This window comes from Corylus avellana, chromosome ca3 (genome assembly GCF_901000735.1).
Source record: "Corylus avellana chromosome ca3, CavTom2PMs-1.0".
NCBI lineage: Eukaryota > Viridiplantae > Streptophyta > Magnoliopsida > Fagales > Betulaceae > Corylus > Corylus avellana.
This window is the reverse complement of record NC_081543.1, coordinates 30,502,316-30,520,479: the sequence shown is the minus strand read 5'-3', so window position 1 is coordinate 30,520,479 and position 18,164 is coordinate 30,502,316. Positions and strand designations below refer to the sequence as shown.

At 37.6% G+C, this 18,164-nt stretch overlaps 2 protein-coding genes and 1 pseudogene across 6 annotated transcripts; all 3 read right to left on the bottom strand.

Annotated features, from left to right (window-relative positions):
- On the bottom strand, positions 1-3,662 carry LOC132175759 (glutamine-dependent NAD(+) synthetase-like; the record flags this gene model as incomplete). Of its 4 annotated transcripts, none has more annotated exon segments than XM_059587803.1 (6): positions 1-52; positions 552-689; positions 1,541-1,706; positions 1,938-2,072; positions 2,995-3,235; positions 3,573-3,662. In XM_059587803.1, coding segments are annotated over 2 exon segments (69 nt in total), but the record flags the coding sequence as incomplete, so codon positions are not given.
- Positions 3,663-10,593: 6,931 nt separating this feature from the next.
- Positions 10,594-14,948, bottom strand: LOC132174405 (glutamine-dependent NAD(+) synthetase-like; annotated as a pseudogene).
- On the bottom strand, positions 14,774-16,461 carry LOC132175758 (trehalase-like; the record flags this gene model as incomplete). 2 transcript variants are annotated; one of them, XM_059587801.1, is given in 3 exon segments in its annotated part: positions 14,774-14,939; positions 15,171-15,305; positions 16,228-16,461. In XM_059587801.1, coding segments are annotated over 2 exon segments (259 nt in total), but the record flags the coding sequence as incomplete, so codon positions are not given.
- Between the last annotated feature and the right edge of the window lie 1,703 nt (positions 16,462-18,164).

Sequence of the window (18,164 nt, the reverse complement as noted above, 5' to 3'; positions counted from 1 at the left end):
TGAGCCAATCTCATCTGCTAGTACCTTTGCTCGTGACTTTGTGACTTCAGAACTGTAAGAAACAAACCCTGTTAGTGGACTACAATACTCTCAGTGTGTAAGCTGAAAATAATATCTGAAAAGGAACTTATTCAATTAAAATCTAATTGGCTTGTTGAAATGCAGTCTACAAGCAATAAACCTATTAATATCACAAAATGTTTTCTGTGTTACTATTTATAAGAAATGAATCCTGGCGTCTTTCCTTGGAGATATCATACAGCCTTCTCACTACCTATGGTTTTCAAAAGAACCATACACTCCTTGATGGGCATCATAAGGTAACATGTTTCATTGGCCAGCCAATAATAATCTAGTCAAAATGCCAAAACTTAAATACAGTGATTTTCAATACAAGCCACACATGGAATTGCCTGGCTACTTCAGAAGTTTTTAAAGAATGAGAAATTATGCTTATTATGGTGTTCACCATGGAGTACCTATTTTAACACAATTACTACATGAAAATATGACACTACAAGAAAGCATTGGTTTCGTGTACATGGACCCACCTGTTTTCAGATCCCATAAATACTGTATAAAATATGCGTTTTGCAAATTCTCTGCTGTCAGTAGGAAACTGTCCACCAGTATAATTTCCAATACGAATTGCATCAGCTTTGACTTGTCCATCTCCATGTGCTATTTTTCTGCATGTAAATATGCATCACATTTAATAATTTACAATCAGAAAATACGACACTTGGTTCAGGGTTGTAAAATATGTCCAGCTCTCTTGCTGCCTCTGCTGCACCCCTAGTACTTATGGCAGTGGGCAGGAAAGATACAGCCAGGAACCCCACAGAAGATACACTTTACCAGCTGTAGTACAATGGTTTCCCTCTCTGGAGGAAGTTGATAATCAACTTGACCAATTCAACACAAATATCCTCCTCTCTATAAAAAGAGACGACTCCAAACAATAACATATACTTTTTGGTAAACATCTTCAGATTACCACTCTTGGCTAAAATAGATGTACATATAATATGTCCCATATTTAACGTCCTTTCTGAAATATTTTTAAGTCTTGACTTCCTTATACACCTAAATAAATTCACCAGTTTGCACTAGGCCATCTATGAGTTATGGAACAACCCTGGCTAGTGATTGGCTCATTGAAACTCTTGCTAGCCTTTTAATCAATTTAGCATGATTTAACTGTTCAGTTAACCTAGCACATTATTACAGGTAATCATATTGGAAGGCTAACAAAAGCCTGTTATTGGTTACCTGCCCCAGGCACTCATCCTGAAATAATTTTTTTTTTTTTTTAAAGTGATCGAGATATCATTAAAAGCGTAAGGCGCTTCCAAGTACAAAAGGATTATCCAAGAAAAGCCACCTAACTAGTAGGAACTCATCCTGAAATAATGGTCCTTTTATATTAAATGCAGCATGAGCCCATTAATTATTTGAAACAAAAGTAGACAGTCAACAGAAATATGAAATGCACAGTACAAGAGTACAGCATCGATATGTTATGCTTAATAAAACCAACCTTTTACGACAAGCTGGCACATGCAGCCAACTATAGCAGCAACCGAGGAGCTATCTGCTCCACCAGAAAGAGGAAACAAAAAACCAGAAGCTCCACTTCTTAAATAATCCCATAACCAGCAACCTGGTCCAAAGGCTATTTCCTCCTCAGGATCATGATACTTAATCTGAATCATGTTCAATTTAGCAAGAGTTTCGTAATTAGTGACATTCTTGTGAAAAGAATTCCACTGACAAAAACTACATAATCACCAATGAAATCAAATTAAACTTATTTGCAGAAAATTTCTAAGTGAAAGCAAGACTGCTATTTCAATACAGTTTATTCAATTACAGTGAAGCCTTAATCCCACCAATATGAGATTGGTTAAATAGTCCTTTCTGAACCAAGAACTAACCTTAAGTGGACTAGAAGGACACATTTTCAGGGTAAAAGGCTGAGAAAGCTTGTATGGTACCGCCACCGAAGGAACTTTAATTTTGCAACTTGCTTGCTCTTGAAAGCTACTTATAGATCCTCTAAGACTAGCAACCTGTGATCAAGCAAGCAAGTTAAGGAACAAAGAATATTCACAACACAGGGTTATAATCCAAAGACCAAAGAAATGCAATGAATTTGAATTGATAGAATTAATATCGGATTAACAGAATGGATATCAAAGTAAATGCCTATTTTCAGAGACTTCTTTAGTTGTTTGTATCAGCAGGTTTGCTAAACAACCACCAAGTACCAGTACATACTCAAACAACTCTTACATTAACAGCGTGACATGTAAGTGTGAATCATAGAATCGGATTGATGCAATACATAATTGTGCTGAAAATAGAGGAAGAGCAGTAATGGGTGATTTATTTTCGAGGAAGCAATTTAGTTGACAAACCCGAATCCCACAATTACTTGCTTATGCACTAGCATTTATCAACATAAATTGAAGCTATTTCATATAGTGCCTGTAGATATGATGTGTTATTTTTGGTGTGTTAGTTTTTCCCTTTTTGATGTGAATTGGGTCATGAATGGTAGGGTTATTTGGAAAGTCCCTATTGTACAAGTTGTATAAGGTCATCGACTAAGAAAACAACTAATTTTCCAAATTGGACAGTATTTCAAACCCAACAGAACAATGCTTGCTCCCAACTGACTGCAGGACCAGCATTATCAGTTCATGCTGCTTAATTACACAGGAGCTTCAAACAAATGCATTAAAATCCTACAATTGCTATGTATTAGAATCTGGATCACCAAGTACAATTAACCCTGTATAGCAATTTGATATTAAAATTGAGCTTCAAACGAATGTAGAAACCTCAATAATTACTATGCATTAGAATTTAAATCACCAAGTACCATCTACCTTATATAGCAAAAACTCAAGAACCCCACCATTAATCAAGAACATTTACAATATATGATCGAACCTAAAAGCAAAATACGAAAAGTAACAGAAAACTCACCTAATTATCCAATAAGATTTCCAGTAATTGACCTCTCTAAACCGTGATCCAGGAATCATGACAGGCTTGGGCAGAGGAAGCAAAGTATGAAACTCAGGCCGCTTCACAACCTCATCAGAGACTTTCGTACTCAAATTCTTCCACAAAGCATGCACCTCCAGAGCCCGGGCTCTCACCTCCTGACTCTTCACCTTTGGCAAGAACCCCTCCGGCTCCGGCACAAAATCCACCGGCGCATAGACTAATTCAAGAGGAAGTAAAAACATTGAAGCTCAATGAGAGAGAAATAGTGAAACCTAAATCAAACCTGGAACATAGATACTGGACCACATCGGAAAATTTTTCCCCAACCTTCCATCGACGGAGATTTCCTCGAATGATTCGAAAGTGAAGCCCTCCATGGGCTCTAAAAGCCCACTAACATTGGTGGGCCTTCTCTCAACCCCCACGAAATCAAAACTCCTCCGAACCATTCTCTGCGTACTCTCTCCCTCCTCCTCTGTTTCTAAAACATCCTTGGCCATGTCAGCAATAAACATTTCAAAAAAAAAAACAAATCAATGAAAAGAGCTAACTACCTGCGACGAGGAGGACCTATATAAACAGCAGCACCACCTCCCCTGTCTCATTCTCTCATTTTTCACAAAACCATCGCCTCATTGCAACCCTTCTCTCATTTTTCACAAAACCATCGCCTCATTGCAACCCTAGCCTAGCTCCTCCCACATTCAGTGTGTTGTCGTCATGATGCACGGTCCTCCTCCATATCTGCAGAAGTTATCCGACGAAGAAGAGAAACAACGCAAAAAACTGGAAAAAATGAAAAAAGAGCCTCTGGAGCCGGAGGAACCTCAGTGCGAGGAAGTAGTTACTGTAACTGAGTCTGCTGTCGGAAATACTTGGCCGACCGGACTGAGGAGGAGGCGTCCTAGTCCTACACCGATAGCTTTCGGTGCGGAACATGTTACCGAGGAAGTTGTTACTGAGGATGTGACCGGACAGGCTCTGGAGGCCGGAAAGAAAGAGAAGCAGGAAATACTGGAAAAAGAGCCTCTGGAGCCGGAGGAACCTCAGTGCGAGGAAGTTGCCGCCGAGGTTCAGGATGCGACCGAGGAAGCTGCCGCCGCCGAGGTTCAGGATGCGACCGGACGGGCTCCGGAGGCCGGACAGAACGAGAAGCAAGACTAGTCTTCTTCGTTTTACCTCGTCTGGTAGACTGATACTCATACTCTGATTTGCGTTTTGCGTTTTTGTCTATAATTGTCTAAATAAACACAGGTCAAAATCAGCCTTGACCTGAGTTTGAAATCTCACGCTCATAGCCTAAGGCTAAGGGTCAGAGACTTACCGGTTTACTACTTTACTTCCGGTTTCTAGATTTTCCTTACCGGTTTACTGCTTTACTTTTACCGGTTTCTAGATTTCCGGTTTCTACCGGTCTATAGGATACTGTCAGTGATTTTTCGATTTCTACCTTACTTCCGGTTTCTAGATTTTCCTTACCGGTTTACTGCTTTACTTTTACCGGTTTCTAGATTTCCGGTTTCTACCGGTCTATAGGATACTGTCAGTGATTTTTCGATTTCTACCGGTCTATAGGATATTGTCAGTGATGCCGGTTTAGAGAACATTTGTAAATAAATTGAAATACTGTAAAAAAAACAGAAAAAAGAAAAATTCAAATATTATACCAATCAACACATTTTACTATTGATTCTTGCACAGAAATTATGTAATGTTCGGTTTGTATTATTATTATTATTATTTTTTTAATTTTTGTTCCTAATTCCAATTCCACTTGTTAATTACATGAACTTAAATTGGCTTGTTTCAAACTTTCTTTAATTCAAATCGTGATATTATAAATCATTTTTTATTTAAATCTGTGAATGAATATAGAGTAGCCTTCACATGAGGCAAAGTTACAATTATTAGGGGTGATAATTACCCATGAAAAAATGGTTAAGAATATAATTTAATTATATAAACCAGCTTTCTCAAAAAAAAAAAAAAAAAAAAATTATATAAACCAGCATGATGAAATATTACCCTATCTGTAGCAGAGATTCTCTTGCTGCAACTCGGTTAAAAAATAATACCAAAAAATTAAAAAAATTAAAATTAAAATTAAAAATTGACGAGTTCTTACAACTCGGTTAGCGATTAAAATATAATTGAAAGATGATAAGAGGGCACAATCCAAGCAAACAACCAGTAGAAAAATAGAGAACAAACTCAGAGAAAATTGAAAAAAGCACAGTAACTATAAAATTAGAAGGGGGAATGAGGCATGGTGGCATCTGCCATCCATGTGAAAAGAGTTCATGTAAAGTAGTTTTGAACTCAAAAATGGAATATCAACCCTCGAGATGTCTGATTATTATTGGAGGGTTTCTGCAAGTGTCCATTAACCTTTTTTTGGCGAATCTCCAGCCCCATTTGGATCCTCTAATATTGCATCCTTTGATTGGATGACCTTTATTATCATAATTCTGTTTTGCCACTACAATTTTCAGATAACCATACAGATCTGATCAAAGACAACTCAAAAAATGAGGCATTCCATAAAGAATATTTCTTGATCTGAATCAGAAAGAAGATTCTCCTAATTGGTGTCTCCATAAAAAATATTTCGCGATCTGAAGCGAGCAAGAAGATTCTCCTAATTACACTACCTTGTGATTCCCTATCATAGACTAATTCAAGAGGAAGTAAAAACGTTGAAGCTCCATACGAGAAATAGTGAGACATAAAACAGACATTGAACATAGATACTAGACCACAACGGAAAATTTTCCGCAACCTTCCATTGACGGAGAGTTCCTCATATGTCATTCCCATGTCCACTTCATCTAGCTGTTTTACACAACATAAGTTAGACTTCCCAGCAAAAGCATAATATTGACATACCCATCTCTATAACTTATTCTTTCACCCAAAAATAAAACATAACGATGAAATGCCAGTAACAAGAAAGAAAATTTGCATATGTTAAAGCAAAGAATGTCAATGCAAGTCAAGACGCCCAAAAGCAAACCATTAACACAATGTTGAGACGAAGAATTTTGATCATTTAAATACTACAAAGATTTAGTCTCCCCATTGTCGACAATCCATGTTATTCGATGTGGGCATCTTAGGAGATGGACATTATTTAAGCAAACACAAAGGGTCTGTTTGCTAAAGTTTTGAGTAATGTTTTGGATTTTGAGTTTTGAAGTAAAGCTTGAAAATTGATTTCGTGGAAGCCACGTTTGAAAAAAAGTATTGTATGTTGGGGCTAGAAACGAACATTTGTTTGGTAAAAGTTTGAAAAGTATATTTCTAAAATAAAAAAAATAAAAAAATTAAAGAATATTTCAGCAAAACAAAAGAAAAAATAAAAAGAAAAGGAAAAATTATTGTATTTTACCAAACAGCTGTTTGAGTGGTTGAAGGAAAATGTAAAGCACGATTAGAAGCATTTGGCTTTTTGAAGGTAATGGAAGAGGATACACTTCGTGCAAATAAGGTTGCACGCCCCACCGGAGGACATTGAGGAGTTGGCGTTGATGCAGGAGGTGATACGGGATTTAAAGGTTGGGCAACTTCGAACTAAGGGCAAGAGAGAGCTGCTAAATTTATAAAGTTCCATTAACTATGATATAGCTAGCGGGTCTTCTCGTTGAAGGAGGGGCAAGAATATTGGGTTGTAGAGCCCAGGGTGGTTATTGTTCGCCATTCTTTCTTTGGGACAATATTGTTTGATGGATTTGCTTCTGTAACTTTGGGGGTCTTTTTTAGGTGTCAAGATTTCTTTAGGTTTATATTGGGTTTTTATCTTGGGTCTTATTATGGGTTTTCGCGGGTTTCCCTATGTATACTTTTTGTGTGCCTAGAAACGCATTGCGCTTTTTGATATATACGACTTTACTTGAAAAAAAAAACAAAAAAAAAAACCTTAAAAGTTCATACAATTAACTGTCTATATGTTTATAAAAATTAATCAAGAGTTTTCAGTACTCATAAGCAAATGCCGTAGCTTCAATATTGCTGAAGCAAAGGATTTCAAATTACTTCCAAGTGTGGACAATAATTGCAATGGAGACAATCATAACCCAGAGACTTATCACTAAAACAAGAAATTCAATATTTTTGCTACATGAGCTCAGCAAACCTGAAGCTTATTAATTGGAAATTTTAAAGGGCTTTGGACCAAAGCTTTGAGCCTCACCAACTGCTATAAGAACTGGTGATTGATCAGAGACACCTGCAGCCAAGAAAACTACTGAAGTTTGTCCAAAACAGTCCATCCAATACTCATTACTCACTACTCTGTCAAGCATCCTAGCAACAAAACCATCACCTTCTCTGTTATTGTTCCATGTCAAAAAACAGCCTGAATAAGCTAAATCAACCAGCTCCATTTTATTAGCACACTCCACAAAACCAACATCATAACCATTAAACCTTGAAGTTCCCCATTCCTCATGTACATGAAACACAGAATTAAAGTCACCCACAAGAAACCAGGGGATCCTGCCAACAGACTGTTTAAAACTTCCAAAATGGGACCATAAATGCTTCCACCCCAACCCTTTAGGATTACCATATACAAAAGTTTGCAACCAAACCATTGAGCCATTGACAGCTTCAAGTTGACAACATAACTGAAAATGAAAAGTTGACGTGTTTTAAATAACCTATTCTTTTGAAGTTGTTTGAGTGATGTAGACCGTGGCCAATGAAATGAAGCGACAAGTCGCAGCTGATATAAGTTTTGAAATTTTGAATTAAGGACCAAATAATAATAATAATTACCTTCGGTCCTTCATTCTTTAATCTGTATATACACTTGCTACTAAACACTCCAAATTTAAAAAATGCTGGACCTAAAGCTGCAAAAAAACAGCAAACAACAAACACTACAATTTGCTATACACCCAAACTCTAACCAAAACCAAAACAAATCTGCAGTGAAGAAGACCAGAAATATCTTTAATCTGCAGTACCACAAACCAGAGAAACTGCAGTAACTACACTACATATACCAATCAATCAAAGCTACACAAGTAATTGATCATATTTTTTTTGGATAAGTAATGCATATCATTAATAAGCACAAAGGGGCACAATCTTATTACACGGAATGTAGTCAGGTCCCCTTAAAGACTTATAGATTCAATGCATGAAGTAAACTCAAAAACTAATTAGTTGAAGTAATTAAAAAGATTTATATCTATCATTTTAAAGCTATAGCTAAAAAAGGAATGTGAAGAGGTTTATAAAGTACGAACTTAATAGGGTTACATTAATTCTCAAACTTAATTAATCTGTCTACACTATTTCATTTGAAATCAAGCTTCAAGTAAAGAGCCTTCTGATTTCTCAGCATCAAATATAGAGACTCTCAGAGCATTTGTCTACATACAAATCTCCAAGTTTCTTCTTTTCTAGTGGTTGACGATCACAGAAAAGCAGCTCTCCTGCTCCTGTCGACGCCAGCAACTCGCCGCCGCCGCTGCTGCTAGAGCTCACCGGAACCGGACCCCGTATCACCCGATCTGGATCATCAATAACAGTATGTCTCATCCAAGACTCAGCAACACCATACTCTTTCATCACCCAGACACCACAAACACCACGCTCATACTCACAATCACAAGCCAAAAGCGAGCCCTTACAAGCCGCAATGGCTCGCAGTGTCAGCCCATCGGGTAATTTCATCGTGCGAAATACCTCGTCACTTACATCAAACAAAAGCAACGCTCCCAGTCCCAAGCATATCCAGTGGATAACTCCGTTGACATAAGCCGGAGACAGTTGAGACGCCCAAATCGTAGGCCCACTTACTCTCTTCCAACAACAGGTGTCCAGACTAAAAACCTCAGCTTCACTGGAAAGTGTCACCGACGTATCATCCTCAATCATAAGGTAAACCAATCTCACCACCTTGTAATAGCCGTTCGGTTCATCAACCCCTAGCCCGTGAGCGTAACAATAAAGTCCAGAGGCGCGAATACTATCCGGTAATGAAGGCTCCGGTAATGAAGGCTTCCGAAGCGTATGGAACTTTTGGGTCAACGGGATCCAGAGAACGACTATGTTGGGGTGTCCGAACAAACAACAAACACCGTGACAAGAATTAACGTAGTCTAGTTTACCAATTTTCGAAGGTAATTCGAAACGAAAGTACTGATCATAAGTGTCGGGATGGTGTAGGGAATAGTGAGTGAAGTGGTCTGAATCCTGTGACCGGTGGTAAATAAGATGGTAACCATCTCTAAATAAGGAACGGAATTCTTTGGAGACGCACCTGAAACGGAAGAGGGATTTCGCCGGAAGTCTTTCCAGTATTGGCATCAGAAGGTCTCGAGGAAAATAGTCCGACATTGCGGCGGCGGCAATGGCAAACAGGGCAATGAGCAGCGACGGCGCAGGTTACTGTAGGAGAAGGCAAATCCGTGGAAGGTAATAGGGAAAATCGCGAAAGATTCTCGGTATCTTTTATTTTTATTTTTTTCTATTTTGTTTTTTGGGGGTGTATAATACTATAATATCTGTAAAATAAAACCTATATTAATTAAGATATAAGAAACCGAGTAATGCTAGGGAGAAGAATTCTATCAGCAACCCATCCGCACCTTGCTGAGCTGGCGTGGTTAACTGAACCATAGTTATCAATTTTTTTATTAAAATAAAATTTAAATAAAAAATTAAAAAAAAAAAAAAAAAAAATCACGCGTGATGGACAGGTTAGATTCCAAATTTTTCATAACTCAATACGGAACATAATTCTTTGGAGACGCACCTGAAACGGAAGAGGGATTTCGCCGGAAGTCTTTCCAGTATCGACATCAGAAGGTCTAAAGAGAAATTGTCTGACATTATGATGGCGGCAATGGCAGACAGGGCGAAGCAGCGACGACACAGGTTAGGGTAGGAGAAGGCAAATCAGTGGAAGGTAATAGAGAAAATCCCGAAAGATTCTCGGTATTATTATTATTTTTTTTCTATTTTGTTTTTTGGGGGTGTATAATATCTGCTAAATAAAACCTATATTAAGATATATGAAACCAAACGTTTAGCCGATGTGGTTAAACGTGTGCAAATGGTGACGCCACCTTGTCCAGAATCGAATCAAGGAGGTCATTTGGAAGCCATGCCTATTCCGATTCCGATTTCGGCGTCGACGAAATTGCCATGCCTGTATATATTCAAGTAGTAATTGATGGCTCTTAGACAAGAAGAGTCTTAGACAAGATCACCGACATGTATGTCCACTTGGTGAGTCGGTGACAGCTGCCCCGTTAATTAATATATAGAGATGTTCAATTGTATTTTTGTTATATTATTTATTAAACAATGTATGGAATTCCTTGTACGTGTCAATTTGATTATTGACAGCACGTAAGAAATTAAGAGAAATAATATCAATAAATAAAAATATATCATATTCATGGTATCAATATTATTTAATACCATTTATTTCCAAACAAACTCCATATTCGTGGAGTTTGTTCAACCCAAACTCCATATCATAATATAAAGAAATAAACGATTTTTTTTTTTTTGAACAAATTGCAATCTTTATTGATAATCATCAATCAAATAGGGGCATATTGCTCACTATTTACATCACCATTAAAACAGACATGGAACATAGATCTGGACCACAACGAAAAAATTTTCGCAACCTTCCATTGACGTAGAGTTCCTCACATGTCATTCCCATGTCCACTTCATCTAGCTGTTTTACACAACATAAGTTAGACTTCCCAGCAAAAGCATAATATTGACATACCCATCTCTATAACTTATTCTTTCACCCAAAAATAAAACATAACGATGAAATGCCAGTAACAAGAAAGAGAATTTGCATATGTTAAAGCAAAGAATGTCAATGCAAGTCTAGACACCCAAAAGCAAACCATTAACACAATGTTGAGACGAAGAATTTTGATCATTTAAATACTACAAAGATTTAGTCTCCCCATTGTCGACAATCCATGTTATTCGATGTGGGCATCTTAGGAGATGGACATTATTTAAGCAAACACAAAGGGTCTGTTTGCTAAAGTTTTGAGTAATGTTTTGGATTTTGAGTTTTTAAGTAAAGCTTGAAAATTGATTTCGTGGAAGCCACGCTTGAAAAAAGTATTGTATGTAGGAGCTACAAACGAACATTTGTTTGGTAAAAGTTTGAAAAGTATAATCTAAAATAAAAAATAAAAAAAATTAAAGAATATTTCACCAAAACAAAAGAAAAAATAAAAAAGAAAATGAAAAATTATTGTATTTTACCTTCGACCTCCACGATGGTGGCTGGCTGGTGGCAACCATTGCGAGGCCTATTGGAAGTTCATGGTGGCCACCACAGGTTGTATGAGGTTCATAGCGGGCACTGCAGGACCGTCGGAGGTTCATGGCAGACACCGAGGAGGCCTCTAAAGGTTCATGGTGGCCTCTGCAGGGCCATTGGAAGTTCTTGGCGGCCATTGTGGAGCTGTCAAAGGTTCACGGAGGTCACCGCAGGGTCCGCCAGAAGTTCCTAACAGCCACCGCAAGGCCGCTGGAAGTTCATAGTAATTATTTTTTAGGAAGTGTTTTGGTTTTTTTATATTTTGAAAAATGTTCTTTGAAAAGTATTTTGTGTTTTGAGAAGACTTTTGTGGTTTTTCTGAAAGTGTTAAGTGGTGGGCGCCACATCTAAAAGACCATTAGGTTATCTAGCATTTGAGAGGAGTTTTCAATATTTGAGAAGTGAAAAAAAGAGTTTTACAAAAGTTTATCTAACGTCCAAATATTCTAGAAAACTAATTATAAGATTGGTAGATACCGAAAATTAAAATCAAATGGAAGAAAGAATATCGTTCGTGGTTATTCCGATTATATAACTCTCTTTACAAGAAAAAGTACATAAATGAAAGAAAATCCATTGCCTGACTGTAGTTGGAACGTATAGACTCCAGTTCAGAAGTCGGAGGAGCTGCTTCAATATCTGCCAAGGATGAGTAACCAAGATTGATGACAGCCCATCGTAGAAATGCTCGAAGATCCTGCTTACCAATACTTCCAATTGGATTAATATCTGCTGAGCTGCAATCATACTGAGTAAAAGAGATGAGCACGAGTTCTAGCATAGTTTTTTGATAAGATGAGTTCTAGCATAGTTGAAATATAACAACAGAGTCGAGATAACTATGAGTTCTAACATGATTTAATTATGATAGATTCTAGGCAAATCAACATTATACAGAATAGAGAAATCACCCAATCAAATCAAATATTGAGTTCAAGTCACAAAGTTGAAACCAGAACTTAAGCAAGCCATAAAAAAAATAAAAATAAAAATAAAAATTCAACATAATATATAAAACCTGGAGGGGGGACAAAGATTTTATCATGTTCTAATTTATATGGATTAAATTAAAATTAGAGGTTTTATGATGGTAAATTTTTTTGTGAGTTATTACTATGTTCAATAATGTATTGGTGTAAAACTTTTAGTGTCTTTTTTATTAAAAAGAAGAACAAATCCACACCTGACAGACATGGATCAAGATGCCCCCTTAACAATTTTCACTGCTATAAAGAAGCTTGTCTAAGCATATCTAACCTGTAGCATAAGTTAAAATTGTATGATACCTTTGTTAGGTAACCACGCAGTCCTTCATCCACATTGGAGCTACCCAAAACAAGAAAAAATCCGGGTTTGTTGTGCACCCATGGCAAGAGGACGCTAACATAAAAGCCAGCACCATTCTGATTCGAGCTTGAATGTTCTGCAGACCTAAGTTCTCAATGTTAGATCCACCATCTACCTGTGAAAACAAACAGCAGATTAAAGAATTATTCAAACATAATTACTTACACTTGCTAATGTTAATATGGTCAAATATCTACTCCTTTACCTAAGCAAAAGGCCCAATGTACCACATGAAAAGCATAACACAAGTTCTCAGATAATCACTCCACAAAACATATTAAAGGAAAAAGAGAAAGAAAGGAAACACAATCTCTCTATAGCATTAAAATTACATATCCTCGAAAAGGTGGAGCCAAGCCAATACAGTGATTTGGTAGATGACCCAAAATTGTTGTACACAAAAGAGAAGAAGGTATAATTGGAAGTGATGGACTATATAGCAATGCCAGAAACAGAATCTTTTACCTTACAGCGTGGTCGCTTTCCTGTAAGTTTTTGAAATAAAGACAGAAGTGCAGAAACAACCCCATCTATGGAAACATCAAGATGCCATGAGCCAATCTCATCTGCTAGTACCTTTGCTCGTGACTTTGTGACTTCAAAACTGTAAGAAACAAACCCTGTTAGTGGACTACAATACTCTCAGTGTGTAAGCTGAAAATAATATCTGAAAAGGAACTTATTCAATTAAAATCTAATTGGCTTGTTGAAATGCAGTCTACAAGCAATAAACCTATTAATATCACAAAATGTTTTCTGTGTTACTATTTATAAGAAATGAATCCTGGCGTCTTTCCTTGGAGATATCATACAGCCTTCTCACTACCTATGGTTTTCAAAAGAACCATACACTCCTTGATGGGCATCATAAGGTAACATGTTTCATTGGCCAGCCAATAATAATCTAGTCAAAATGCCAAAACTTAAATACAGTGATTTTCAATACAAGCCACACATGGAATTGCCTGGCTACTTCAGAAGTTTTTAAAGAATGAGAAATTATGCTTATTATGGTGTTCACCATGGAGTACCTATTTTAACACAATTACTACATGAAAATATGACACTACAAGAAAGCATTGGTTTCGTGTACATGGACCCACCTGTTTTCAGATCCCATAAATACTGTATAAAATATGCGTTTTGCAAATTCTCTGCTGTCAGTAGGAAACTGTCCACCAGTATAATTTCCAATACGAATTGCATCAGCTTTGACTTGTCCATCTCCATGTGCTATTTTTCTGCATGTAAATATGCATCACATTTAATTATTTACAATCAGAAAATACGACACTTGGTTCAGGGTTGTAAAATATGTCCAGCTCTCTTGCTGCCTCTGCTGCACCCCTAGTACTTATGGCAGTGGGCAGGAAAGATACAGCCAGGAACCCCACAGAAGATACACTTTACCAGCTGTAGTACAATGGTTTCCCTCTCTGGAGGAAGTTGATAATCAACTTGACCAATTCAACACAAATATCCTCCTCTCTATAAAAAGAGACGACTCCAAACAATAACATATACTTTTTGGTAAACATCTTCAGATTACCACTCTTGGCTAAAATAGATGTACATATAATATGTCCCATATTTAACGTCCTTTCTGAAATATTTTTAAGTCTTGACTTCCTTATACACCTAAATAAATTCACCAGTTTGCACTAGGCCATCTATGAGTTATGGAACAACCCTGGCTAGTGATTGGCTCATTGAAACTCTTGCTAGCCTTTTAATCAATTTAGCATGATTTAACTGTTCAGTTAACCTAGCACATTATTACAGGTAATCATATTGGAAGGCTAACAAAAGCCTGTTATTGGTTACCTGCCCCAGGCACTCATCCTGAAATAATTTTTTTTTTTTTAAAAGTGATCGAGATATCATTAAAAGCGTAAGGCGCTTCCAAGTACAAAAGGATTATCCAAGAAAAGCCACCTAACTAGTAGGAACTCATCCTGAAATAATGGTCCTTTTATATTAAATGCAGCATGAGCCCATTAATTATTTGAAACAAAAGTAGACAGTCAACAGAAATATGAAATGCACAGTACAAGAGTACAGCATCGATATGTTATGCTTAATAAAACCAACCTTTTACGACAAGCTGGCACATGCAGCCAACTATAGCAGCAACCGAGGAGCTATCTGCTCCACCAGAAAGAGGAAACAAAAAACCAGAAGCTCCACTTCTTAAATAATCCCATAACCAGCAACCTGGTCCAAAGGCTATTTCCTCCTCAGGATCATGATACTTAATCTGAATCATGTTCAATTTAGCAAGAGTTTCGTAATTAGTGACATTCTTGTGAAAAGAATTCCACTGACAAAAACTACATAATCACCAATGAAATCAAATTAAACTTATTTGCAGAAAATTTCTAAGTGAAAGCAAGACTGCTATTTCAATACAGTTTATTCAATTACAGTGAAGCCTTAATCCCACCAATATGAGATTGGTTAAATAGTCCTTTCTGAACAAAGAACTAACCTTAAGTGGACTAGAAGGACACATTTTCAGGGTAAAAGGCTGAGAAAGCTTGTATGGTACTGCCACCGAAGGAACTTTAATTTTGCAACTTGCTTGCTCTTGAAAGCTACTTATAGATCCTCTAAGACTAGCAACCTGTGATCAAGCAAGCAAGTTAAGGAACAAAGAATATTCACAACACAGGGTTATAATCCAAAGACCAAAGAAATGCAATGAATTTGAATTGATAGAATTAATATCGGATTAACAGAATGGATATCAAAGTAAATGCCTATTTTCAGAGACCTCTTTAGTTGTTTGTATCAGCAGGTTTGCTAAACAACCACCAAGTACCAGTACATACTCAAACAACTCTTACATTAACAGCGTGACATGTAAGTGTGAATCATAGAATCGGATTGATGCAATACATAATTGTGCTGAAAATAGAGGAAGAGCAGTAATGGGTGATTTATTTTCGAGGAAGCAATTTAGTTGACAAACCCGAATCCCACAATTACTTGCTTATGCACTAGCATTTATCAACATAAATTGAAGCTATTTCATATAGTGCCTGTAGATATGATGTGTTATTTTTGGTGTGTTAGTTTTTCCCTTTTTGATGTGAATTGGGTCATGAATGGTAGGGTTATTTGGAAAGTCCCTATTGTACAAGTTGTATAAGGTCATCGACTAAGAAAACAACTAATTTTCCAAATTGGACAGTATTTCAAACCCAACAGAACAATGCTTGCTCCCAACTGACTGCAGGACCAGCATTATCAGTTCATGCTGCTTAATTACACAGGAGCTTCAAACAAATGCATTAAAATCCTACAATTGCTATGTATTAGAATCTGGATCACCAAGTACAATTAACCCTGTATAGCAATTTGATATTAAAATTGAGCTTCAAACGAATGTAGAAACCTCAATAATTACTATGCATTAGAATTTAAATCACCAAGTACCATCTACCTTATATAGCAAAAACTCAAGAACCCCACCATTAATCAAGAACATTTACAATATATGATCGAACCTAAAAGCAAAATACGAAAAGTAACAGAAAACTCACCTAATTATCCAATAAGATTTCCAGTAATTGACCTCTCTAAACCGTGATCCAGGAATCATGACAGGCTTGGGCAGAGGAAGCAAAGTATGAAACTCAGGCCGCTTCACAACCTCATCAGAGACTTTCGTACTCAAATTCTTCCACAAAGCATGCACCTCCAGAGCCCGGGCTCTCACCTCCTGACTCTTCACCTTTGGCAAGAACCCCTCCGGCTCCGGCACAAAATCCACCGGCGCATAGACTAATTCAAGAGGAAGTAAAAACATTGAAGCTCAATGAGAGAGAAATAGTGAAACCTAAATCAAACCTGGAACATAGATACTGGACCACATCGGAAAATTTTTCCCCAACCTTCCATCGACGGAGATTTCCTCGAATGATTCGAAAGTGAAGCCCTCCATGGGCTCTAAAAGCCCACTAACATTGGTGGGCCTTCTCTCAACCCCCACGAAATCAAAACTCCTCCGAACCACTCTCTGCGTACTCTCTCCCTCCTCCTCTGTTTCTAAAACATCCTTGGCCATGTCAGCAATAAACATTTCAAAAAAAAAACCAAATCAATGAAAAGAGCTAACTACCTGCGACGAGGAGGACCTATATAAACAGCAGCACCACCTCCCCTGTCTCATTCTCTCATTTTTCACAAAACCATCGCCTCATTGCAACCCTTCTCTCATTTTTCACAAAACCATCGCCTCATTGCAACCCTAGCCTAGCTCCTCCCACATTCAGTGTGTTGTCGTCATGATGCACGGTCCTCCTCCATATCTGCAGAAGTTATCCGACGAAGAAGAGAAACAACGCAAAAAACTGGAAAAAATGAAAAAAGAGCCTCTGGAGCCGGAGGAACCTCAGTGCGAGGAAGTAGTTACTGTAACTGAGTCTGCTGTCGGAAATACTTGGCCGACCGGACTGAGGAGGAGGCGTCCTAGTCCTACACCGATAGCTTTCGGTGCGGAACATGTTACCGAGGAAGTTGTTACTGAGGATGTGACCGGACAGGCTCTGGAGGCCGGAAAGAAAGAGAAGCAGGAAATACTGGAAAAAGAGCCTCTGGAGCCGGAGGAACCTCAGTGCGAGGAAGTTGCCGCCGAGGTTCAGGATGCGACCGAGGAAGCTGCCGCCGAGATTCAGGATGCGACCGAGGAAGCTGCCGCCGCCGAGGTTCAGGATGCGACCGGACGGGCTCCGGAGGCCGGACAGAACGAGAAGCAAGACTAGTCTTCTTCGTTTTACCTCGTCTGGTAGACTGATACTCATACTCTGATTTGCGTTTTGCGTTTTTGTCTATAATTGTCTAAATAAACACAGGTCAAAATCAGCCTTGACCTGAGTTTGAAATCTCACACTCATAGCCTAAGGCTAAGGGTCAGAGACTTACCGGTTTACTACTTTACTTCCGGTTTCTAGATTTTCCTTACCGGTTTACTGCTTTACTTTTACCGGTTTCTAGATTTCCGGTTTCTACCGGTCTATAGGATACTGTCAGTGATTTTTCGATTTCTACCTTACTTTCGGTTTCTAGATTTTCCTTACCGGTTTACTGCTTTACTTTTACCGGTTTCTAGATTTCCGGTTTCTACCGGTCTATAGGATACTGTCAGTGATTTTTCGATTTCTACCGGTCTATAGGATATTGTCAGTGATGCCGGTTTAGAGAACATTTGTAAATAAATTGAAATACTGTAAAAAAAACAGAAAAAAGAAAAATTCAAATATTATACCAATCAACACATTTTACTATTGATTCTTGCACAGAAATTATGTAATGTTCGGTTTGTATTATTATTATTATTATTTTTTTAATTTTTGTTCCTAATTCCAATTCCACTTGTTAATTACATGAACTTAAATTGGCTTGTTTCAAACTTTCTTTAATTCAAATCGTGATATTATAAATCATTTTTATTTAAATCTGTGAATGAATATAGAGTAGC